This window comes from Chinchilla lanigera, unplaced genomic scaffold (genome assembly GCF_000276665.1).
Source record: "Chinchilla lanigera isolate Chin_1 unplaced genomic scaffold, ChiLan1.0 scaffold00015, whole genome shotgun sequence".
Classification (NCBI taxonomy): Eukaryota; Metazoa; Chordata; class Mammalia; order Rodentia; family Chinchillidae; genus Chinchilla; species Chinchilla lanigera.
In genome coordinates this window covers 359,723-383,856 of record NW_004955416.1, presented here as the reverse complement: position 1 = coordinate 383,856, position 24,134 = coordinate 359,723, and the positions used below count along the sequence as shown (strand labels likewise).

The window sequence follows — 24,134 nt, the reverse complement described above, 5'->3', positions numbered from 1 at the left end:
CAGGTTTCAGTACTATCTGCATTTTAGGCATCCATTGGTAGTCTTGGAATGTATCCCCCACAGATAAGGGAGGACTGCTGTGCTTTCTATGTTTGAGGCAAGAGGTTGTGAAATCAAAGATAATCAACATATGGTTTCTGCCTTCAGAGAATGGTGGCACTGTAATCTCAGTACTCTGGGAGGCTGATGTAGGAGGATCATGAATTGCAGCCCAGCCTGGGCAACGCAAGGGCCCTGTCTCAAAAATAAAAAATGGGCTGAGGATGTAGCTCTGGGAGTGAGTGTGAAGGCTCTGGGTTCAATCTTTAGTAAGGAATGGGCTGGGGCTTACCTGGGATATGGTATAGAGGGCAGAAGTAAGTACTTAGGTCAACAAACAGTGCAAACTGGTTAAGTGCTATTATGCAAAATATAGTAGGACAGAGAGGACTGCCCACCAGGGCCTTAGGGAATCTTGGGATGAGTCTCAAAGGTTCATCGGAGCTAATGTGGTAAAGGCAGAAAAGTAGAAAGAAGCATGGAAAGCAGTCTATACACTGGGTCTTCCTATGATCAGACGTGCATTTTAGAATGGATTGGGTGGGAAAAAACTTTTCCATTTCTGACTTATTCAAACATTCTGCTATGAACATATAATACTTGCAAAATACAAAAACAAGGCAGAGTGGAAATCTTCAGCATCTGCAATCAAGCTCCACCCATAACCAATAACTTAATGTAGGGGGCTAACCTTCTATCTGAACAAGGGGTGACAAAGATGAAACACAAAGAGACACAGAATTAGGTTAAAATGTGGGGTCTAGGGAGACTCTTATCTCCCCTTGACAGAACCCTGAGACTGGCCACCTTGGCTTTATTCATTCAGACACAGGCACAAGCAATCAGTAAAACAGGACTTACCTGTCTCCCACCATCCACGGTGCATAGCGAAGTAAATGACATGCTCTCAGCTGTTTTTACTTATCCCTGTAGCATTTCAGCATGCCCGCTCACTGCCTTTCTCTCTGGTGCTCACAGAAGAAGTTAGTTAGGCCTTACCTGGTCTCCCACAACTTGGAGTCAAAGAAATATAAATTTAAAAATAATACAGTACCATTTGTAAACTGACAGTTTAAAACGTTTGTAAGAAGGCAGAATGTTACTGTCTTAGTTTTCTTTCATTGCTGAAACAAAATGCCCAACACCCACAAGTTAAAGGGGGAAAGGTTTATTTAGCTCGCAGTTTGTAGAGGTAATGGGTGGCATTCAGCTCTAAGGCAGGCTGGCATTGCAGAGGGGCACCGCAGAGGAGAACCAGTTCGTGGCAAGCCGAAGACAGCAAAAGCAAGCAGGCAAGGGAGAAGACAAGCCTATTTCTGTCCCATACATTGTATCCAGGATACCAGGATTAGGGCGGTGCCAAACTAATCAGTGCACTGACACCGTAATCACACACCCTTCATCCCAGCATCACACACTGCAGACTCGGCCACCTCTGAAAAAGGCCCACCTATGACCACATGAGGCTTTGTGGGGGACATCTAGACCCAAACCGTAACAACAAATGATACAATTTTTCCTAGTGGGCATTTTAAATGAGAATTCTTTTAAGATGCCCACGCTCAACTAGCAATTCTAAGACTAAGGAAATAAAACTTCAAGGATATTTACTGTAACTGGCTATAAAGGGGTGGAAATAACGTGCAATACTAGGTTTAATTATGATATAGATATGCAATTGAGTACAACACCCACTCAGGAGGCATAGTGATGCAGATTACTTAATGACATTTAAACAATCAAGGAGATGTAGCAGGTACTATTTAATTGCACAACAGTCCTTCAAAGATAGATCTACAGTTTACATACCATATGAGGAAGTTGAAACAGTGTCTTTAACTTGCTTAAGGTGACACAATTAAGTGATGAAGCCTGGGTTCAAAAAGGAGGCCACTGGGGCTGGGGAGATAACTCAGTGGCGTAAGGGCCTGCCTGGTAAGCACAAGGTCGTGAGTTCAATCCCTGGTACTGAAAAAAAAAAAAAAAAGAGGCCATATGAATTCCGAGCCCGCGCCTTTTTACTCCCAACGGCCATCTTGTCTTTGTGCAGGATGGGGATGAAACCATGTGCCCCTCAGGATTACTATGGGAGTTAAATTAAATGAACACAAAGTTCCTGGTATGCGGTGGCCATGCGGTACTCGGAGGCGTAGGTCACACAGTGGTGAAGCCAGAAGTCAAAGTGGATTTCAACTTCTTGTTCCTGGGAACATAAAGTCAAAAAGTTTTTATCTATCTTTTTGAGACAGGGTCTCGCTTTGCAGTTCAGGTGACCTTGAGCTCACTTTGTAGCCCAGGCTGGCCTCGAACTCGCAACCATCCTCCTGCCTCAGCCTCCCAAGTGCTGGGATTACAGGCGTGCGCCACCACGGACCTCACACTTGCCGGGCAGGCACTGAGCCACAGCTAAATCCCCGGCCCAAAAAAGCTTGTCTTGAAGGCTGAAGCAGGAGGACCGCGAGTTCAAGGCTGGCCTGGGATGTATAGTGAGTTTGAGGCCAGCCTGGAACATGAGATCCAAATCAAAGAGCAAAATTAAAGATAGGCAATGGGCAATAGGGAGACAAGATCTTTGGCAAGTGGGAGGGGTACTAAGGGAAGGAGAGGTGGAGGAAGAGGAGGGAGGGGAAAGATATGTAAAAAGATGTGCCATGACCCACAAAGAATATATTAATGATGTACAGAAAGCATGTGCTAGTAGAATAAAGTTTTTTTTAAACTAAGAAACTTTTCTTGGCTCCAATTCCTAACATACAGTATGAGACTACCCTTCTGCCTCCTAAAGCGCACCTCTGAGATCAAGGCACACACAGGTCTATTTAGAAAGGGAGGAGCACGCCTGTACCTCAGCAATCGGGAGGCTGAGGCGGAAGAAGAAAAAGAAAATGTAAACCCTGCCTGTAGTTCTCTCTCCGCTTTTCTAAAAACCCTTTGCTAGCTTCTCAATCTTCCCGAGAACGAATTTCCGGGACGGTGACGTCTGTATCCTGCGCCGGAAGTGCGCTTGCGGTGTGCGACGCACAACTGGCGGCGCCGGTGGGTAAAGCTGGTCGGTGGCGCGGGTGCAGTCGGGGACAGGTGTACCTTTCGCGAGGACCTCCATAGCTGTAAGCTGCAGCAGTTGCCATGACAGCCCAGGGGGGCCTGGTAGCCAACCGAGGGCGACGGTTCAAGTGGGCCATTGAGCTGAGCGGGCCAGGAGGAGGCAGCAGGTAAGGCGCCTGGGCGAAGCTCGTCAGAGCCTTCACTGCGGAACAGCTTCAGAGTAATGGGGCCTGAGCTGCAGGCGCAAGTCTCTGAAAAGATTGGGTGGCGCACAGACGTCACCAGGGGAGGTAGCCGCTCTTCTGTCAGGGAGGTTACTTTTCTCTGAGGATGCTTGTTTCGGTCCTCCCAATAGGGAAGGGCTTGGCAGAGCCACGAGATAGCTTGATCTAATTTGGGTAGGGACATCTGAAGATCTTTAAATCTATGACTAATAGAACGGAAAATGTGGATTATAAAGTTTGAAAAGTTGCATCTTCTTTTGGTTCTTTATTCAGGGGCCGAAGTGACCGGGGCAGTGGCCAGGGAGATTCACTGTACCCAGTCGGTTATTTGGACAAACAAGTGCCTGACACCAGCGTGCAAGAGACAGACCGGATCCTGGTGGAGAAGGTACGGAGGAATACATGTTACCGTACACCTTAGGCCAGTCCTGATCCACCCTCCTGTCCCAGGGAGCGGTACTATAGATAGCCTTTAAACTGAATTTCTGGGAGCTTAAACTGCTTGAGATTAGTGTTTTACAGTAGTTTACATATCAGCCCAAGAAATGCTCAATAATTGGAGAAAGAAAAGACATTTGTAACCTAAGGTATAAGGAAGCAGGTTGAAGATCTCTTGGTGACAACACCTACCAGTTCAAATCCTTTTCTATTCAAGTTCCTTCACACCACATATTCAATCTGTGAGGTTGTTCTACTGGTTTTACCTTCAATATAGATCCCAAATCCTATTACTACTTCTGACTGCTCACCTATCACGCTGATACCATCCCCCACCAAATTTCTGCAATAAATGTTTATAAATGTGTGTCTATATATGTTTATAAATGTGTGTGTATATATAGATATATATATATATAAGTTCTTTTGAGGTATAGTTTGTGTACAGTAATCTACATTGAACTAAAGCATGATGTTTTAACTTCACCACTGTTGACATTTGAGGGTATTTATTTGTTAAAGGGAACTGTACCTTGCAGAATGTTTAGTATCCCTGGGCTTTACCCATTGGATGCCAGTAGTATCCTTTCCTAGTTGTGACAACCAAAAATATTTCGTCTTAACATGTCTCCCAGGAGTCAAATTGCTGTCAATTGGGGACCTTTACTGATGGTGAACCTTTCAGAGACTGAGTGCCCAAACTGCAACCCAAAACCTACTTATTTATCACGAAGTGCCAACACTATTTTTATTTTTGCTTTTTGAGATGGTCTCACTATATAGTTCAGGCTTGTTTTGAACTCACTATGTAGCCTAGTCTGGCCTCCAACTCCTAGTGAAGCCCCTGCCTCAGCTTCCTGACAGCTGAGATCAGATTGCAAATTAAACCTGAATATCTGCTGCTGCACTGCTGGGCAATCCTAGGTGAGTTGACTTGTGTGCCAACAGAGAGGGTTCTGTGTGCCTAGTGTCTTTCGGCTCCCATCTTATCTTAGGCTTTGTATTTGTTCTTCCTTGCTCCTGAAATTCTCTTCCTCCATTTCAATACCTGCATGACATGCTTGTGCATTTCCTTTGGATCTCAAATGTCATATTAAAGCCTACTTTACGGCATTCTCTGTTTACCTACTTTATATTTCTTTGTAATGTTCGTATGTGATAGGAATGTAGTATATATGCTGTTTATTGTTCATCTGCTTTCTCTCTCTTGTAAACTCTGTAAGATCAGGATTTTTGATGTATCCTGAGTCCCTAGAATGGTGCTTGGCACTTTTCTTTGCTTTTCACAGTTCTCTGTCAGCCTTAATACTGCACAGTGCTTTGTGATTTTTGTTTCATGAAGTGCATGTAATTTTCACAACATGAAAAGGACAGAGCCACCGTCAGTCCTTTCCTTACTCTGTCCTTTTTGGTACTGGGATTGAACCCAGGGTTTTTGTACTGAGCTACATCCCCAGTCCCTTTTTATTCTGAGACAGGGTCTTGCTAAGTTGCCCAGGCTGGGCTCAAGCTTTCTATCTTCCTGCCTCAGCCTCCCAGAATGCTGAGACTGCAGGCATGCACCACCACATACAACTTCAATTTTTTTCTTGATAAGTATTATCCTATAATTTTTCACCTTGGCACATCAGAGTATAATATAAATACATGCAACCAAAGTACTAGTAAAGTGATCTAATTTTAAAGGTACATTATCATAAAATACACTCTTTACAAGTCTGTTGTAAGAATTTTTTGAGGACTGTTTATAGATATGGCCACTTATTTTAATGCAAGTAAACCAAACACTAGTGATTGATGTTATTTTTTACATAGCTGTACTTTTTTACATAAAATTGTGGGAATTTTTAGATTCATGGGTGAGACTGACCTATAAACTTTTTCTCATAATATCCTTAGGTTTTGGTATTTATCAGGCCCTACACAATGAATTGTAGTTTCCATTTTCCATAAGAGTTTTTGTAAGATTAGCTTTATTTTGACCTTAAATGTTTAGAATTTGCCAAGGGAAGCCATTTGGACTTAATTATTATGTTCAGCTCCTTTAATATTACAGGACTACTTTTGTCTGTAATTTCTTAGCACATTTTGGTAATTCCTATTTTTTCCCTAGGAATTTTTTCTAAAATTTTAAATGCATAAAGTTGTTCATATGTTCACTTTAATATCTGCAAGATCTATAAAGATGTACTTTTCTTTGATTTTTGGGGGAGTAGAGGGGACAGGGTCACACTATGTAGTCCAAGATGGTCTTGAACTTATAGCAGTCCTGCCTCTGCCTCACACGTGCTGGGGTCACAGCAATGTGCTACCATGCCATTTCCTTACTCATTTTAAATAGTTGTCTTTTCTCTTCATCAGGCTTGCTAGTATTGATTTTAAATATTTTTTCAAAATGACACCTTTGACTTTGTTGAATTTATATATTCTAATCTTTTACTATCTTTTCAAAATCCTGTTTTAATAGCTTCTTGAAAATAAACTTGTAGCCTTTTAGTATGTAAGATTACACATTTTCTCATAGTTCTAGCCGTAGCCCACAAGTTTTAATGCAGCATTTTCCCACTGTTATCAGTTTTAATGTGTGTTTTTGTCACATTGTCATTTTCCATTTGTAATTTTTTGGTTCAAGGGTTAGAGCACATTTGTTAACTTCCAAGCACAGGGGTTTTTCTAGTTACCTTTTATTGATTTCTAGTTTAACTGCACTGTAGTCAAATAATATGGTTTGTATAACTTGAGTTCTGTGAAACTTGGTATTTTCTACAAGGCTCAGCAAGTACTCAGTTTCTCTATTTGATGTGGTTCAAAAAGAAGTATATTCTGCAATTATTGGGTACAATTGTTATATTATTCAGATCTTCTATGTCTTGATTTGTTTCTTCTATTAGTTACTGATTGAGCTATGCTAATTTCTCAGTATGTGGATTTATCTTTTTTTCAGTTGTAGAAGGGATAGTGACAGCTGCAGAAGTATGAGGACAAAAGTAGGGAGATTTTTTACTTTAGCCAAAATTGTAAGAAAAAAATGACAAGGAAAATCTCTAAGGGAAGTCTCTTATGTTTAGTAAGAGATAAACCTTCCTGTGGTGACATGGTATCTGGAAGAGGTGGTGAAATTGAGGCGTTAGCTCAATCAGAAGCATGGTGTTAGGAATTCTGTTCATTTGACATTAGCAGCAGTGATATGGTAAATATGGCACTGAAGGTAGTGATGACGTTAAAGCTCTGTGTTTGTTTTAGCGCTGCTGGGATATCGCCTTGGGTCCTCTCAAACAGATTCCCATGAACCTCTTCATCATGTACATGGCAGGCAATACTATCTCCATCTTCCCTACTATGATGGTGTGTATGATGGCCTGGCGACCCATTCAGGCACTTATGGCCATTTCAGCGAGTAAGTACTCTTGAAATAATAACTAAAAACAAATTCTTAGGCATAATTCTTGGTTACAGACTATATAGGGTGTTGGTAGTACATAGGTGGCATCGAGGGGAAGATGGTGTTCATGATAGTTTTTTTTCTTTTCCTTTAGTGGTCTTACTTGCTTACTTTGAGTCTGTATTAATATATAGTTACCTTGATTCATATTGGGGGAAAAACGTTGTTTGGGTATTGACAGCTTCTGTTACTCCAACAGCTTTCAAGATGCTTGAAAGTTCAAGCCAGAAGTTTCTTCAGGGTTTGGTCTATCTCATTGGAAACCTAATGGGTTTGGCATTGGCTGTTTACAAGTGCCAGTCCATGGGACTCTTGCCTACACATGCATCAGACTGGTTAGCCTTCATCGAGCCCCCTGAGGTAAGGCAAAAGAAAAGCTGAATGTGGAGAAGTATAATGTGCAGTGAATAGCTGATTCGTTTGATGGTAGGAGATGACAGTTTGTGTTACAGTAATAAGCTTTAATAAAAGCTATCAGAAGTTCTTTAATGTTTGTTTGCTTTAGATAAGCCTAAATAGAACTTATAATCTAGAGTATTAAGTAACAGATTTAAGATGTTACTTCTACACTTACTTGCCCCTCACCTGTTCACTGTTCCTTCTTTCAGAGGATGGAGCTCAGTGGTGGAGGACTGCTTCTGTGAACTGGAGGAAGAAGCACCCAGGGAGGGCCTAAGCATTTGGATTTCATTTACTTCCTCCTTAAGCCCAGTGGCTCCTAAGTAATACTCTTAAAATAAGCATTTACTCTGAGAAGAACCAGAAAGCTCTCCTTTATCCATGGTAAGGAGCTAGGGCCTAGAAGGACAACGTGCATTTTATTACAAACTGAAGAAGTTATACCACAACCCCTGACTGAAAATAATGTAGAAAACTTTATTTATGTTTCCAGTACAGAGCAGAACAACAAATAAAACCAGAACTGCATGTAAACAAAAGAATGGTTGCTGCTAAATCAAGAATCATAGCAGCGTCTCCTTTCAATAAATTAAATGGTTGAGAACAGCGCTTTAAAAAGTTTCACAAGTTTCCCTTAAATCTATTTTCCTTAATATTTTACTTTTGCTTAACACAAACCAGGACATAAAAGTTCTGTTTGAGACATTTAAAGATGTGAGCAACTAATGCTGATTCAAATGATACATGATGAAAAGAAAAGAAACCAGAAAAAAGAGCACATATATGCTTAGAGTGTAACTGTTATTTAATACCCACAATAAGGAATTTTTAACATGTGTAGGGGGAATGAGGACTGGTGGAATCCTTGGGGCTACAAGAATCAGAGGCAACAGAAGATAAAGAGCAGTGTGATCTTTTGCCTGCCAACAGGAACCTGGCACCTTTTGAGTAGACACTGCAGTTCAGACTCCAGCTTTTAAGGTAGTCCAGAAGGCAGAAGGCCAGCAGTGGGAGAACGTGTATTATTATCATCTGCCCTGGTACAGTCATAGGTAAGACCTAAAAGCTGAGTCTTTTTCAAAAGACAGGGGAAGATCTTTATCTTCCCTCTCAAAACAAAAAGCCCTTTCCCCTAAGGTGCATTCTCTCTCAAGTTTTCAGTATTGCTTTATTTGCAGTGATTAAAAGACGAGACACTTTGCAGACAAACAACAAGCAACAATAGACATGAAATGCTCTAGACAAAGATGAGTATAAATCTGGCCTAAAAACCATTTTTCCATGTAACAGTGATTTTCCATTTCCACACCTGAAATTGTGGCTATGTTAACAGCCATCAATTCCTTTATCTCTTTAAAAGGTTTCTTACAGAGCTCCAACCACAAATAATACTTCTGAAATTAACCTTGTTTTCTGCCCGTATTTATCCTGTATGGAAACAGTATGTAGCACTTTGGCCAGGGGCTGAGGAATTCCTGGGCAGGCTGACTTTGAAAGTATGGGTCTTTAAGATGTTGGTCTTTAAGATGTTGGTCAATTACTGCTATACTCAACTATACAATGGAGTGTTACAATGGGAGCTGTAAACAAACTTTCTACCTTCTGCAGGAAGGAGCAGGAAAAAAGTCTTTTAAGATCCTGTCTGTGTTGCTATCATGAGTGGGCCTGGAGGGTAAAGAAGATCAAAAGGGAGAAATCAAGATGACTTATTTCCTTAAGCTACTTTTAAGGTTTTTTTCTCTGTCCTTATGGTTCAAATATTACCTGTGACACTTAAGAGTCAGCTTGTTGCATATCCTATTGGGTAATCAAAGAGTGGCACTTATTTATTAATAAATAAAAAACTTAAAAGCATCCACAAATACAGGCAAGAAGATGGTTTCTTAAATCCTATCTTGGAAAGAAATGTAGATTTCACATACTCAAAATTATTGCTCAGCCCCACCAGAAGTTTCCTTATGCTAGTAAGCCACATGTTTTGTGATAAATCAGTAAATAAAAAGCTGAACTTTCTCAAGTACTTCCTTGGCACATTTAGAGCTTTCTGAAAAAAAAAAAACATGAAACAGCAAATGTCCATTGACTTGGATAATCTCAGTTTACAGCCAAGTTTCTATAGACTAATTAAATCATAAAATCAAAAAGAAAAGGAGAAATGCTCTTACTTTGGACATTTAGGTGAGTGCCTCAAGCCTGTAACTATGGCTTTGGAGATGAGGCCATAGGTTTCTTAGTGAAAGAAAAGTTTCTTGAGTTGGGCCACTGCCAGTCTGTATGCTACTGTAAGTAGATAAGGAGAGTAGCAGCTCCATCACTTTGGCACCATGGCAAGAGTATGGCTCTAGAACTTTCAATGTAAAGCTGAATTTCCCCTTTAGAAGATGGTCCAAAGTCTTCAGAGGATGATTTTAGCCAGTCATCCTACTGTTTGTTTCATATGATTTTTTGACCTGTGTCTCGTAACTCAGCATAAAAAGGAGGAAAGGAAGGAGACCCTGTTCGTTAATGTATATCCTGACCTACATTTCTTATGTAACAGCTTGTATGTTTTGCCCTTATCACAAAGATTCCAGACTGTATTCCAGTATATTTTATATCTACTCTTTGAAGATCCCTTAGTCCAACCATACAAAAAGAACCTGAAAGGAAAAACTTTTACTTTCTAAAAATCAATTGCCATGGTAAGATTGCCTGTGCTGTTACAACAACAGAATGGATTTCGGGTTGATAGAAACAAACACCTGAAATACACACTGACATACAATAAATAATTAAACCTGGTGTTTTGGGGGAATCTTGAAGTAGTAGAATCTGCAGCCACATTTCAGGTTCTGAATATTAGTACCCTAATTGAAAAAGTAAGAGTCTTAGTAAGCAGTAGATACACTAAAGAAAATCAGCTAAAAAGGTTTCCATCTCAGCTCGCCACAGGTTATCATCACAAAAATAAGAGGTCTCCGTGTTACTTGGTCATAAATTCTTCAGTGAGGTGAGGCTGTCTACCTAGCTGTTTCCTCTGTGGTATCACTGAACCATGATTTCTGAGACTGATCTTTAATGTTGGATATGTACTTCTTTTTTCTCTTTAGGTAAATTTCTAGCATCCCTTTTACCAACTGACTACCTTCAGTGGTACTGAAGGGTTCCCATTTGTTGACTTAGTTTGTTCTAACTTGTCTTCTACTGGTAAAGAAATGGCTTTTAAGATTTGATCATTTTTTTGATGTAGAGGGACTATGTGCTTCTTCCGTTGAGATCACATGGGAGCCAGGAACAGATCTATTTGTACTCTTGCACAACAACTAGAGGCCAGCTCATCGAGAGTTTAGTGTGATGGGTATAAAATATAGGCCTCTAGAGTGGGAATGGTAGGAAAGAGCTGTCACTTCAATGGAGGACAGAAGCCACTTAGGAAAGGTGAGACCAAGCAGAGTCTTTCAGAAGTAGGTTATGAATAAATGGTGATCACTTCACTGCCACCACCCCGGACAAGGAGAACTCGTTCAAGTCCCTCAGTGAGCACCTCTAGGAACTCCATGTCTTCAGAATTTGTCAAGGAAACACAGGCAGAAGGAAGAATGCACTTTACAATCTGGCATCATTATAATCCGAGTTCACCTGATGCAAAATCAGCATGTTTCTCAATAGTTACATACTACTTTAGATTCATTTTAACCCAGTGAAGTAATCCAGGGAGCTAGTCTCTGCATATACACTACAAACTTGTTCATTAGATATTTTTTAAATGTTGCTAAGAAATGGGAAAATCCATAAGTAATATATTATTCTAAATAATGAAATTAGACAAAAAATGCCCCAAAAATGTCACAATAGGGCAGTTTCTAAGGCCCCTAGAGAACATCTTCTAAGTAATGTGTAAGTGAAGCTGCTTGTCAAGATTTTCTGCCTATTGTTTTCATTTTTAAAAACTTCCTTAATGGACTGGTAGGAATGGGCCAGTCTATGTTGTTATAGTAAAGGGTTCCCATAAAAATAACCCTAGGATGGGAGTATGAACAAACCCTGAGTCTTTTTTCTTAACTACTTCTCCCCTAGCTCTATCCAGAAGAGGCTTTACAGAACGTGTAGAGCCTGAAAGGATAAAAGATGTAGGTACTGTGCCTCTATCACCTGACTGAAAATTAGAAGTCTAGTTGCCAAAAGGCCACCCAAAAAGACTTTAAGTTCTGAGAAAATGTAATATACCTCCAACTTCCCAAAAGGATATTAACCAGGCTTACACATCTGTAAAAATCTGCCTAAAACTTTAAAATCTTCCTCAGTGAGGGAAGCTAGGGCACAAACAATAACTTAAACTCACCTGGTTGACTCATCTAAGTAACAGGCTAAAAAGATTTACCCCACTAGCAGCTCCATGCTCAGAAAGGATACAGTTTTCATCACCCTCAGGGTTTCGGGGTGGTCCTGGCATATTCAACAAAACCAGCTTTGCTTCATGGGACTTGTTTACTATAACCTCATTGAGCTTCACTGCTGTATGCATCCGTCTTACATTAGACTGGTCCCTGGATGGGGAAGACAGAAGTAATAAAGGAGAAAAGAAAACTACAGTCATAGTGAATCTTAAAAACTTGATAATCAGAACTTTTTTCCTTTGACTATGATATAATAGATAAAATAATTTCCTTATATTAATATCCTCTGAGTTTGCATTATGTATTTTCTTGTTTTATAATAAGCACACACTATGAATGTGAAGTGCATGGAGATACAGGAGATAGCTTGCGTAGTGTTGCACTGGGAATGGGCAGAGTTAGGGTGAAATGGACAACTTCATTCTGTGTGTTCCACAGAGTACGATACTACATTATGTGGGAAAACTTACGGACGCATGTTAAGGAGGTCCTGGAATCCTTCCATTGACTTGGCTTTTTGCCCCCGGGAAGCCATGTACTTGTCCTTTGTCCAAGTCATGTGTACCTTCTCTTGATAGGTTTCTGTCTCTTCATCCTCATCAGAACCGATGCTGGTCAATCGTAGCATTGAGTTCCGGTCTTTCACCAACTGTGCCTGAGGAAGGTCCAACACAGTTTATCTACCTAATTTTCTCATGCATCAACTATTCTGAAACCAAAATGAGGTTATATTGGGATAAGTGATAAAATGAGAAGATTTTTATCATTCTGTGAAAACAATATAGTATCCTCCCTTTCACTGACAGACTTCACAGAGGTAGGATTAGGTAGATCGGTCCAGCAAAGTCTCACCTCTCTGTCGCGTTCCGTTTTGGACAGCCGCATGTGCCGGAGCATCTGGGACCTCTGCTCCATCATCAGGGTGCGCTCATAAGTATAAGCTGATATGTCACTGTCATGCTGTCATCACACAAAGTGGGCAAAAAAGCACATAAAGCGTATTTTTCTTTCTACTCACTAACTTAAATCAGAAAAAGTACAATACCAACTTAACTTTCATAGCTATTTTCTTCAGTCTTTGAATTATATATAAAAACATTATTTTGGGGTTATAGATCAAATCCAGTCCAGAGGCTTTAAGTCTTTTTTATCATCTAACCATTATATGTGTTTCCTCAAAACACAAAAGTTGAGTTTTTTCACACATAATGCACCATGTGTGATTTCAAACATAATTAAAAATTAGTAAAATATATATAAAGAAAGAATCTGGCTTAAATATAAAAGCTGTGTAATAAACAAAAAATCAAAACCCAAAAGCATTACCAAACACATTTATGCATTCTACTTATCTAGGTCAACAGATTAGGACTTTGTTGGAACTCCAGCATTAATCCACATTAACAGATAACCAATTTCCAAAGTAGAAAATGTTCTAGAAGACAGGGTAGGTTTGGGAGAATGATAATCTCATCTGTCTCAAACTCTACTTTCTCACCATTTCCACCACTTCCACCTCTGCCTCAATGCGCAAGTGATATAGGAAGGTAGCCAAATCCTTCTTCATCTGAATACTGTTGTCTTCTAGTTGGGCTACTGTGAAGATTCGTATGCTGCATTTTCGCCATACCTAACAAGTACCACATGTGTATGGAAAATTAGATCCGACAATACAAAAAAAAAGTTACTTCCTAAAACAAGGCATTTTGGCCTAGGACAACCTTCCCGTACTATATAGATATTTTTTTCCTAGCTTTCTGCTTAGTTCATTTTCAAGGCAAAGATTTAATTTATTATGGCAAAAGATTTACAAAATAACACATTAAATACAGTTTTAAGGAGTTTTTTATTTCATTTCATTTCATTTATTTATTTTTTTCCAGTACCGGGAATTGAACTCACAACCTTGTGCTTGCCAGGCAAGTGCTGTGCTGCTGAGCTAAATCCCTAGCCCCCGGAGTTCTAAATTTTAAAACAAGAAAAAAATGGCAAAAAGAGAGATGGCTTGTGTGATATGAGATATGTAATTGGTCATCATCCCCATTCCCTGGAATTTAACACCTAAAATCCTTGGCATCTTCAAGTGATGTTTTCTTCTCTAATAAGTTGACACATAGCTAGCAAGCTCTACATACATAGCTTTAGGATAGGGGCTGGCCACTGGAAAAACAGCCCAACCCCTAACTTCTGGGGAGGGCAGAGGGGCTGAAGAGTAAGTAGATCACCCGTGGCAACAGATTTAACCATTCCTGTGGAATACAGCTTCGATAAAAACCCTAAAGGCCAGGCTTCTGGAAGCTTGTGGACAGCTGAACACGGGACATTTCCTGGAGCAACCAGAAAGAGCGTGGAAACACTGTGCCTCTTTCCAGTGCACTGTCCTATGAATGTCATCGTCTGTATCTTTTGTAATATTTCTTTTTAAGAGAATTAAAAAAATAAAAACTGTAATATTCTATATAACAAGCCAGTAAACATAAGGAAGTGTTTCTCAGTTCTGTAAGCTACTCTGGCAAATTAATCTGACCTAAGGAAGGGGTCATGGGCACCTCAGTTTACAGCAGGTCAGCAGAGGCTTGTAATTAACAAGAGGAAAGAAGAGGGAAAGTGATCTTTTGGGACTGAGCCCTCAACCGCGGGATATGCTGCTGCCTTCGTGTAAAGTGTCAGAACTGAGTTAGAGAGAGGACACCCAGCTGTTATCCACTGTAGATAGCTGCTTGCTATTCAGAGAGTACATTAATGGCACTATGCATACTATATTTAAGTAGTCTTACCAAAGATAGAGCATATACATGTATGATCCACACACACTCATACACATGTACCCCTTAGTCTTCCTTTAACAGACTTTTGCTTTTTTTTTTTTATAGAAACATGTTTAAGTGTCACCGTATTTCCCAAGGGCTTATATGGTACTTTATTAATTTGCTGAATTTCATTTGAAGTTAGATTGGTATGAAATGCAAAGAAATCTTTTTCTCATAAAGTTGAAACTAGGGGGCCAGGTGTGGTAGTGCATGCCTGTAATCCTAGCACTCGGGAGGCTGAAGCAGGAAGATCACTGTGAGTTTGAGACTAGCCAGGGCTACAAAGTGAGCTCAAGGCCAGCCTGAACTGCATAGCGAGATCCTGTCTCAAAAAGACAAAAAAATAAAGTTGAAAGTACAATTATGGGAGAGCCAGAAGTAATCCCAACTCCTCAGATTCTAGAATCTAATACTATATAGTCAAAGAAGAATTATGTGTCTAGTGAACTACAGAACAGAAGGGAGAAAACTTCTTAGAAAGTTGTCCAGAGTCTGTACCACAGTGTATGTGGGGGGCTGTGGCAGGAACTACCCAGGAGGTGTGGAGGCACCTCCAGAAGCCCTGCCTTTCCCAGATAATTTCAGGACTTTGTTGCAGTAGCTGGATAGGCTGGGCAAAAAGATACTAGGGAATTATAGAACTGTCTAAAGACAATCAGGCACTGCTGGAGAATAAAAAACTTTTTTTATCTGGAGACCTGTCCATTTATAGTTTCAATTCTGGATAAAGATACATCTGGCATGATGGGGTTCAATGAGCTTAAGGAACTGTGGGCTGTATAAATGTCTGGAGACAACATTTCATCTGTTTTGATAGTGATAGGAGAGGAGCAATAGATCCTCAAGAATTTCAGGAGCTTTAGCTTGGATCTTCAAAGGGTGAATTCAATTGCAATATAGTTTGGTATCAATGAGACGATCACCTTTGATGACTGTTATCACCTCCTGTGTCAAACTGAAGACTCTTGTTGATAGCTTTTGAAGATGGAATTCTGGTCAGCAAGGTGTTGCACATTTCTCTATGATGATTTCATTATGTCACATGTTCATGCTTTTAATAATATACAACAGGAAAACTGAAATGGGTATCTCAAAATGTTGACCTAGCCTGCACTGAGAGGTGGGGTCATGTGCTTGTCTCCTTCCTTCCTACCAGTTTCCCAAATATTCTCTAATAAGCAGGTACTATATATTTATTTATTTATACATTTTATTTATATATAAATTATATATTACAGACTTTTTAAAAAGTTTTAAACCAAGGGCTTTCAGTAAGATCTACATTCTAATGCTGCCTCTTATGCTGCGTCTTGGTCACTTTAGGGAACTTCAAGAATCTGTTTTCCTGTCTTTGAGAAGGAAATAGCACTTACTTCTTAGGCAGTTCGAGATATGAAAAAGTGTGTTGTGTAACAAGCACCAACAGTGTCTCTTTAACTTTTGTCTGTCTACTGACAGGGTCTTGTTGTGTAGTGCCGGCTGGCCTTGAGTTCACTATGTACCCAGGCTGGCCTCTAACTCACCAGTGATCCTCCTTCCTCAACCTCCCAAGTGCTGGGATTACAGACATTTACCACCACAACCAGCTTGTTTCTCAAATTTTAAACTCCCTCAATTTGGCTTTGTTTTGCAAGAAAGCTCAGCAAGTAAAAAACAGTACTAGTATATTTTTTCCTTGTAAGCAGTAAAAAACAGTACTAGTACATTTTTTCCTTGTAAGCAGTATTATTTTATGGTACAATGTGAGCATTACCATTTGAGTGAATAATTTGTTAACCAATGATAATAAAACAGTCTTCTATGCTTCTTCAGCCTCATTTCACTAACACATTTTTAAATGTTGCTTATATATTTCATAAATACTTATTCAATCTTAAGTGTTCATGTCAAGTAGTTATTCCCAGGTTGTAAGTCAGAGTATGAACCATCTTGCTGTATCTTACATAGTCTAGCTTTCATTCTAGACCTATTTTTTTTTCGTCTTTTTGAGATAGGGTCTTGCTGTACAGTTCAAGGTGGCTTTGAGCTCACTCTGTAGCTCAGGCTGGCCTCAAACTTGCAACAATCCTACTGATTTCTATCGCTTTACTGAAAGGAACAGTTAATGATTACTTATTTGATCAATCTTGCATTTCTGTTTTCCTGAGAAACCACTTTGAATATATCAATATGTAATACAACAACCACTGTTAATTTCCTATGACTTTGTCTGTAACTCTGTACTGTTTGTATTGTTCTTATGCTATTTTGTAAATGGATGCCTGTTTGTTAATGTTTTCCTTCTTTTATTTTTAAAATAAATTAAAAAAAAAAAAACCTGCAACAATCCTTCTGCCTCAGCCTCCTGAGTACTAGGCTTACAGGCCATCCTAGACCTATTGGGTGTGTGGCCACTTAGCTTTGCTTGGGCCTAAGCTGCCCAGACAGTGGTCAAAAGATACCCAGAGGATCTAGAGGCAGGAATTCTCCTTCAGTGTTCTGATACCTGCTGCTTCTTTTAAACTTACCAGGGTCTTTCAGGAAATCACAGTTTAAGGAAATGGTAATATCCTGGGTGAGTATAAGAGCTAAGGAAGGTTATTGCTGACCCAAAGTTAGGAGCCATATTTGACCATCCTATCCTTCTGATAAATCCCAAATATGCTATGTCAATGTTGGTTCTGAATTTGCTTTTGGGTAAATGCCAGACTATTATAAACCATGGTTCTGCTATCATTCAATTAACTCAGTTTTAATCACTGATAAAGTACTCTGAAACAAGTCTCCTTATCTCTTTTATTGCCCCCACCATTTCTTTCCAGTAGCATGGAGCTTAGTCTTCATTATGTCCCTGCAGTTAGAAAGTTTACTTCCTGTGGTGGATTGACAACTGGTGGTCAACTTGTAACACCTAAGCTGAACTGAACCATTGTGGTGCTAGGTGTGGGAGGCCCAGCTGAGGATTGTTGCCAGCAGCATTACAGGAAGAACTGGAGAGGAAGAAGTGAACCTGTTAGGGAGCTGTTGGTTCTCTTGGAGGAGCTCATCATACTGGCTTTCATCATGAACTTGGCTGTTCTCATCATCAAAGGAGCTCGGGACCTTGTTGTCGCTAAGAATGGCTATGGTTTACTTTGGGGGAGTTCTGGTCCTCTCTTTGAGCATTGCTTCGTGACTCTGGAGGGGAAGATGGTGCACTGCTCAGTCTCCAGAAGCTTGTCAAGTTGGCTTTCCTGGTAGGAGCTCAGCTGTTCTCATCATTGGAGGAGCTTAGGACCTCACTGTTGCTGAGGATGGCTGTGGTACTTTTTGGGGGAGCTCTGGTTCTTACTTTGAGCATTGCTTCCTGGCTCTAGTTCATATCCCTCAGCCTGCTGGCATAGATCCTGCATCACACTGGCACACACTTTCTAGCTTCTACCACTGACCTTTGGGCCTTCCCAGTGCAGATTGTGAAACAGGTCTGCATGAGACACTGTCGTGGGTTCTTGGCCTCCAGTTGGATTTGTGGGGGGCACTGTTATGGGCTCTAGGTCTTTAGCTGGCCTCATGTAGGTCACTGCTGTGGGATCCAGGCCCTCAGCTAGATTCTTTTGGTCTTAGTGTGTGGACAGATTTCTTGCACTCTCCTTGTATATGCCTCATTGGGTGACTATTACAAAATAATCCTATAAATTATGTGTTCTGTATTGTTCCCCTTGCAAAACCCCAAGCTATAACACTTCCCCTTAGCAAATTTGACACAGCCACCTCTAATTACAGCTGAAGTCTTCATTACAAGTGTTTCATGTTGCCTTATTTCTACTTTCTGCTGTTGTTCTATTCATTGTATACTTCTGTTACCGCCTCATCCACTGCTTTAAAACTGTTTCTTGGTCCATGTTTTTTTATTTTGTTTTGTTTTGTTTTTAGTTAAAGCTCATAGCTGGAGCATGATGAAGCTGTACATTCAAACTTGAGTACTTCAGCTCTCTGGAGGATTAAGTCCCTCAAATCACTCCAACTCAGCGTTAGATTTTATTTTAGAGATGTGTGCTCTGGTCTTGTGCTTTAAGAGATTCAAGATTTATAAGCACATTTCACATACTTCCATAAGAACGTGCTGGCAGAGGCCTGGTGCTTTCTGGGGACAAGTGGTATAGACTTGTATTGCAGCAGTCACTAAATTAAACCCCTCAATCTTGATGAGCCAGTTGGATGTACACTTCAGCATGTTATTCCAGGTGATACTTTAGGTGGCTTGTGAGCTAAAACTTGCACTGTCTCTGGCCTAGACTTTGTTTTGGTCACATTACTATTTCGGTGTTCATGTTATGCAATAAATATAAAACAATAAAGCCACTATGTATGTAAACACTATTTTTAACCTTATAGTAAATGTAACAGTCCTTCAAGCAATAAAAATAGTCTAAAATACCTTGTGCTGTTTCAGCAGGAATGGTAATAGCATGAGCATCCCCCCATCATGCACAATCCACCACACATCAATGTTGCCCTCAGAAAACTGCTCCACATTACTGGGAAAGAAGGAGACATTTTTAGCCACCAACAGAGCGAGATGAGCAGCAGTTGTCACACGAACTGTGCCTAGGGAGAAAAAGAGATTTGCATAAGCAAACAAGAATCTTTAGGCTTGCTTTACTTCCCACCAAGTTAGGAAAGCAAGGAAAACACTCTTGTATTTGTTTGAGGAAGGTGTCTTATTTACACAGCACCAATACCTCACTAAGTCAAAAATTCAGGGAGAACAGTCTGAACAGCTAACAGAAGTGGGCTGAGAACCACGGTCCTTACTATACACACTCTGATTACTACATTTCTAGGGGGATATGTATATTTGGGAGATCTGGATGCTGAAGGACAATCCTAATTCCTGTGATGATATCCATATGAAAAATCGTTAAGTGAAAATATGGAAAATTAGGAGATAATTCCTAGGATAAGACCTGGCAGTTTGTGAACATAAATGTAAAAAGCTGGAGAGGCTGAGTAAAATCAGGTTATTACAACTAATTTATAAGATTACGTTTCAATGATGGCATCACCCCTATTTTAGGAGGCTGAGAGTGAGGTCAGGGTGACAGAGATTTAACTCTGTCTCTATTTGGGGTCTCAGGTTATTTAGGGAAAAGTTTGTACCAATAAAAGTTTTCCAAGCGCGGGCATCTTCACTCTGACGCCAGCCATTAGGCCAGCCCATCACCACTGTGTTGTGCTTCATGCCCCCAAGGCCACAGGACTGGATGAGGTGGGAAATGCCCTCTCGGAGTTTGGCAGCAACCACCAGCTGGCTGAATCCTTTTACCTTCTCTGCTTCCATTAGATGCTTAATGGTCTGAAAGAGACAGAGAACCTTGACAATGAATCGCTTTGCCCTGGACCTTTTAACTCATCATTCTTCCTCCATATTATACTCCTTATCTCTTTTCTCTTTTTTGAGACAGGGTCTCACTATGCAGTTCAGGCCGGCCTTCAACTCACTTTGTAGCCCAGGCTGGCCTCAAACTCACAGCAATCCTCCTGCCTCAGCCTCCCTAAGTGCGAGGATTACAGGTGTGCGCCACCATGCCTGGCATCCTATCTCTTTTTAAACTCTGTGTAAAACTCAATCTCCGAAAGTCCAAATGATTAAAATAGTTCCAATGCAATGTCATCCACATTCATCTTTCATTTTTCTTTCTTTTTTCAGAGAAGGTCTCACTAGCCCACACTGGCCTCAAACTTGTGATCTTCCTGCCTCAGCCTCCCAAGTAATGGGACTACAGGCATGGTCTACCAAACCCAGCTTGTCTTTTTCACTTTCTAAGTACTTACTTCATATTTTTTACATCTACAGATGGTTGTCTACATGCAGTTTCTCTGCCTTTCTATTCTGTTTTTCTTCCTTTGAAACATACCTAAAAACTAAGAACAGGAATCTCCACATAGAGAATACCTGACATACTTTCTTCACTGACCAGTGGGAGTTTACTGGTGTGAACACAATCTCCTTCCTTCCTCAGCCCTGGTCACATGCTGACCTATCGTCCAAAACATTCAAGGTGATGATTCCATTCCATATTAGCATTTGAGAGGTTTCCTTTTTGCTTCTTTCATTCTTGAATCCTTTTTAAAATTTTAAATGTGATTATTTACGATATTCATATTTGCTTACTATTATTTAGTCAGATAATATCTCATTTACTCTACCCTCTTGGAAAAGGAAAAGGCAATAATGATGTGGAAAATGTATCTGATTTTCTCCAAGGCACAGATTGAGTCAGTGGTATAGCTAGGATAAGAACCTTGATTTGCAATCTTGTGCTGTTTTTATTAATTCTTACCATAATTCCACACTCATTTTTCTCAGCATTCTAGTACTGAAGGTTTCAAAGCATTTCAAAATGAAATTCAGTAAAAATTTTAAAATACAATTAAAAATTTCTCCAAATATAAGGATTAGTTCTATCAGTTATGATAATTATCAGAGTAAAATGACTTCCTTCAAGTAGAACTTTAATGTTCAGCTAATCGGAAATAGCAAAGGAATCTTGCTCATGATATCATGTAAGTTAGTAAAGAGGAAAAACATTTGTTCCTTGGCATCCACCCCATAGTTCAAAGGATAGATTAATTTGTATGACTTCTATCAGTGGTCAGAGGAATGTTCAGAATCTATTTGGAAATAATGTGTAGCCTTGACAATCTTACAGCTTAGTAATGCTTTAAATGAGAAGAATGAAGAAGTCTTTTCTGGCTCATCTTATTATTTGGGAGAATATAACTATTCAGAAGTCAGCACCAAGTAAGAAACCTCTTAGATCACACAGAAAAGGAATTAAAAGAACGAATCGTATTACTGCCTGTCACAAAACTGTAACTGGCTCATTCAGTCAATTAAATCTGGACTCTTACCTGCTCAGCAGCTAAAGCTTCACCATAGTTCTCCAGGAAATTCCCCACGATGACAGAGCCCACAATAGTGAGACCCTTTCCTGCTTTCAGCTGTGATGCGAATGTAAGGAGGCGAGGATGCTTGACATGTAAGTCTTCATCGAGCTTCAGCAACACAAGCAGCTGAGGCCTGTGACAAGGTTAGGGTAGAGAGGAAGAAACACTTTGGGTTACAGAAACAATGACAATTTCATCCTTTGATTCAGGGTAACTGTATAAAACATAATTTGACAGAAGAAAGAGAGCAGAGAAACGACTGCATGAGGGTACTGAATTATTCTGAATGCTCAAATTGATCATTCTTCAAGGAAAAACAACAAATGACAGAAATCTAATTCACAAATCTCAGAAGAAAAGGCAGTAAGGATTTAGGATAGTTCAAACAGGTCCATCACACATTCCCTTGAGCTGCATGATTTCCTTATCCAGTAATCAACAAAGCACAGGTTTCCAGGTATTAACTCTGTGCTGAACACCACTAAGCTCTATGGAGTGACTTCTTTACCTCCAGTTCTTAGTGTGTGGAGGTCCCTCCTCCAGCCGAAGCAAAGCAAACCTGGCTGCACTGAGTGACAGCCCACGGATGCCATCACCCCATTCTTTCTCAGCTCTGGGAGAAAGAGGAGAAAAGAGCAGAGACAGGTTTAAAATACAGTAAGCATGATTTCAAAAAAAGCTTACTTTAAAAAGTAAAAGTAACATATACACAAGGTAGAAGTTTAAACTCGTATTAATGATGTATATGTTACTAACATAACGAGCCCACCGGGAGCCAGGTGAACCCCACCATGTACCAACAGACTGTACTATACAAACACTTCAGAATAAAAGTTGGAAGGGTCGCTCACTCAGTCTTATATATTTATGCAAAAGCAACAATGTAAAATAGCGATTTGTATTAGAAAATTATTAAAGACCCCAATTTAAGTTATTTTAAAAATAATGGGGAAAAGTAAAATTCAGTGTAATCTTCTGAATGTTATTTATCCTGCATTTGTGGAAGCTATGAGGTCTTACTTGTTTTTTTTGGGAGGAGGGGACTGAGACAGGGTCTCACTATGTAGTGCAGGCTGGCCTTGAACGCATTTATGTAGCCCAGGCTGGCCTCGAACTCACCACGATCCTTCTGTCTCAGCCTCCTGAGTGTTGGGATTGCAGGTGTGTGCCACCACACCCAGCTAGTTTAGTTGTTACAAAATTATTCAGGACTAATTTCATTTTTATGCAGTTAAAAAATACCTTGATTGAAGAGATTAGCAAAAATATTTGTATTGTATTGCACTTTGTTTAGTACTGATCATTATTATTTACATATATCCTTTTAGCTACTTTTCATGACCTATGCATAGTTTCTTAACAGGTTCTCCCTTGTGATGAAAAATTTGTAAGATGGTTAAGGGACTTCAGGGTGCAGAATGTTGTTATAGACAAATGAAGTTATCTGGGTCTTTAATGTAATTTTCATTAAACTGTATATAAAAAATTAGTCCTGAAAATTTTAGCAGTGATCAAGGTGAAATCCACACTCACCCCTGGTACTCAATGTACTTGTAGATCATACCAGCTATTACCATTGCTACTATGGCATAATACCAGGAAGAAATGAACATCAGAGCCAGACAGATACTCATCCCCATGAAAGACAGGGCCCTAGAAAATTAAAAACAAAAATATAAAAGAAAGTCTAAATGGTAAAAGTAAGAAAATGTGCTAAAGGTGCTAAGATTATAGGTATGAGCCACCATGCCCAGCTCTGTATTGGTTTTTAGCCATGCTAGTGTTGTTAGCAGTGAGTGTAGGGCCTCGCCCAAGCTAGCCAAGTGCCCAGCCACCTTCAGGTGTGTGGCAATGCTGACTATCTGGACAAGTTTCTAAATGTTTATTCTCAGTTTCACAGTCGTCTTGTCATGGACTGGCAACAGTCAGTAGATACATACTGAGCCCAAAGCACCCTTTGTAATAGCAGATGCTTTCCACCAATGTTAATGAACAAGGGTGCTACACAAAAGTTATCTGTAGTTATGAGGATGATTAAGAATAGCCTGGAAAAGCACGGATTGAATGTACAGTCAGGAATGTTAACAACTCTATAATCTTTAACTTTTTTCAGATAAATATTTCCCCAAATTTCATGAATATTTAATTAGTATAAGCACAGAACTCACTGAGAAAACGCTGCCATTAGTTTTCTTACAAACTACTATAAAAGAGAAACTTTGTAAGATGATGAAATGGTTTTTTTAAGTCAAATAAAAAATTGGATAGGCAACTGCATTTACTGAAATTCTTCTGTGTATCAAATGAACTTCTGAGCTCTGTGATGAATTTTAAGGCATGAGTAGGAGAGCTGTTAATCTGAAGATTAGAATCTAATAAAAATAAGAAAATATAATAGAAGCAAACACAAAATATTCATAGTGAATTTTTAAAGAAAGTTAAAGACAGAAGA

At 39.8% G+C, this 24,134-nt stretch overlaps 2 protein-coding genes across 2 annotated transcripts in view; one reads left to right on the top strand and one right to left on the bottom strand.

Annotated features, from left to right (window-relative positions):
- The first annotated feature begins 3,031 nt into the window (after positions 1 to 3,031).
- Emc4 (ER membrane protein complex subunit 4) lies at positions 3,032 to 8,121 on the top strand. Its single transcript, XM_005381153.2, has 5 exons — positions 3,032 to 3,251; positions 3,582 to 3,696; positions 6,990 to 7,143; positions 7,388 to 7,548; positions 7,797 to 8,121. Exons 1-5 carry the CDS (start codon positions 3,166 to 3,168, stop codon positions 7,830 to 7,832), a joined length of 552 nt encoding a protein of 183 aa, XP_005381210.1. The 5' UTR covers positions 3,032 to 3,165; the 3' UTR covers positions 7,833 to 8,121.
- Positions 8,045 to 24,134, bottom strand: part of Slc12a6 (solute carrier family 12 (potassium/chloride transporter), member 6) — a 98,598-nt gene continuing 82,508 nt past the window's right edge. The window contains exons 17-26 of the mRNA XM_005381156.1: positions 23,216 to 23,335; positions 22,191 to 22,295; positions 21,647 to 21,815; positions 19,892 to 20,087; positions 19,170 to 19,339; positions 13,462 to 13,593; positions 12,816 to 12,923; positions 12,434 to 12,618; positions 11,980 to 12,113; positions 8,045 to 11,127 (exon numbers count right to left, since the gene is read on the bottom strand). Coding sequence (XP_005381213.1) covers positions 11,036 to 11,127; positions 11,980 to 12,113; positions 12,434 to 12,618; positions 12,816 to 12,923; positions 13,462 to 13,593; positions 19,170 to 19,339; positions 19,892 to 20,087; positions 21,647 to 21,815; positions 22,191 to 22,295; positions 23,216 to 23,335 — 1,411 coding nt within the window. The 3' untranslated portion in view covers positions 8,045 to 11,035. The remainder of the gene's footprint in view (positions 11,128 to 11,979; positions 12,114 to 12,433; positions 12,619 to 12,815; positions 12,924 to 13,461; positions 13,594 to 19,169; positions 19,340 to 19,891; positions 20,088 to 21,646; positions 21,816 to 22,190; positions 22,296 to 23,215; positions 23,336 to 24,134) is intronic.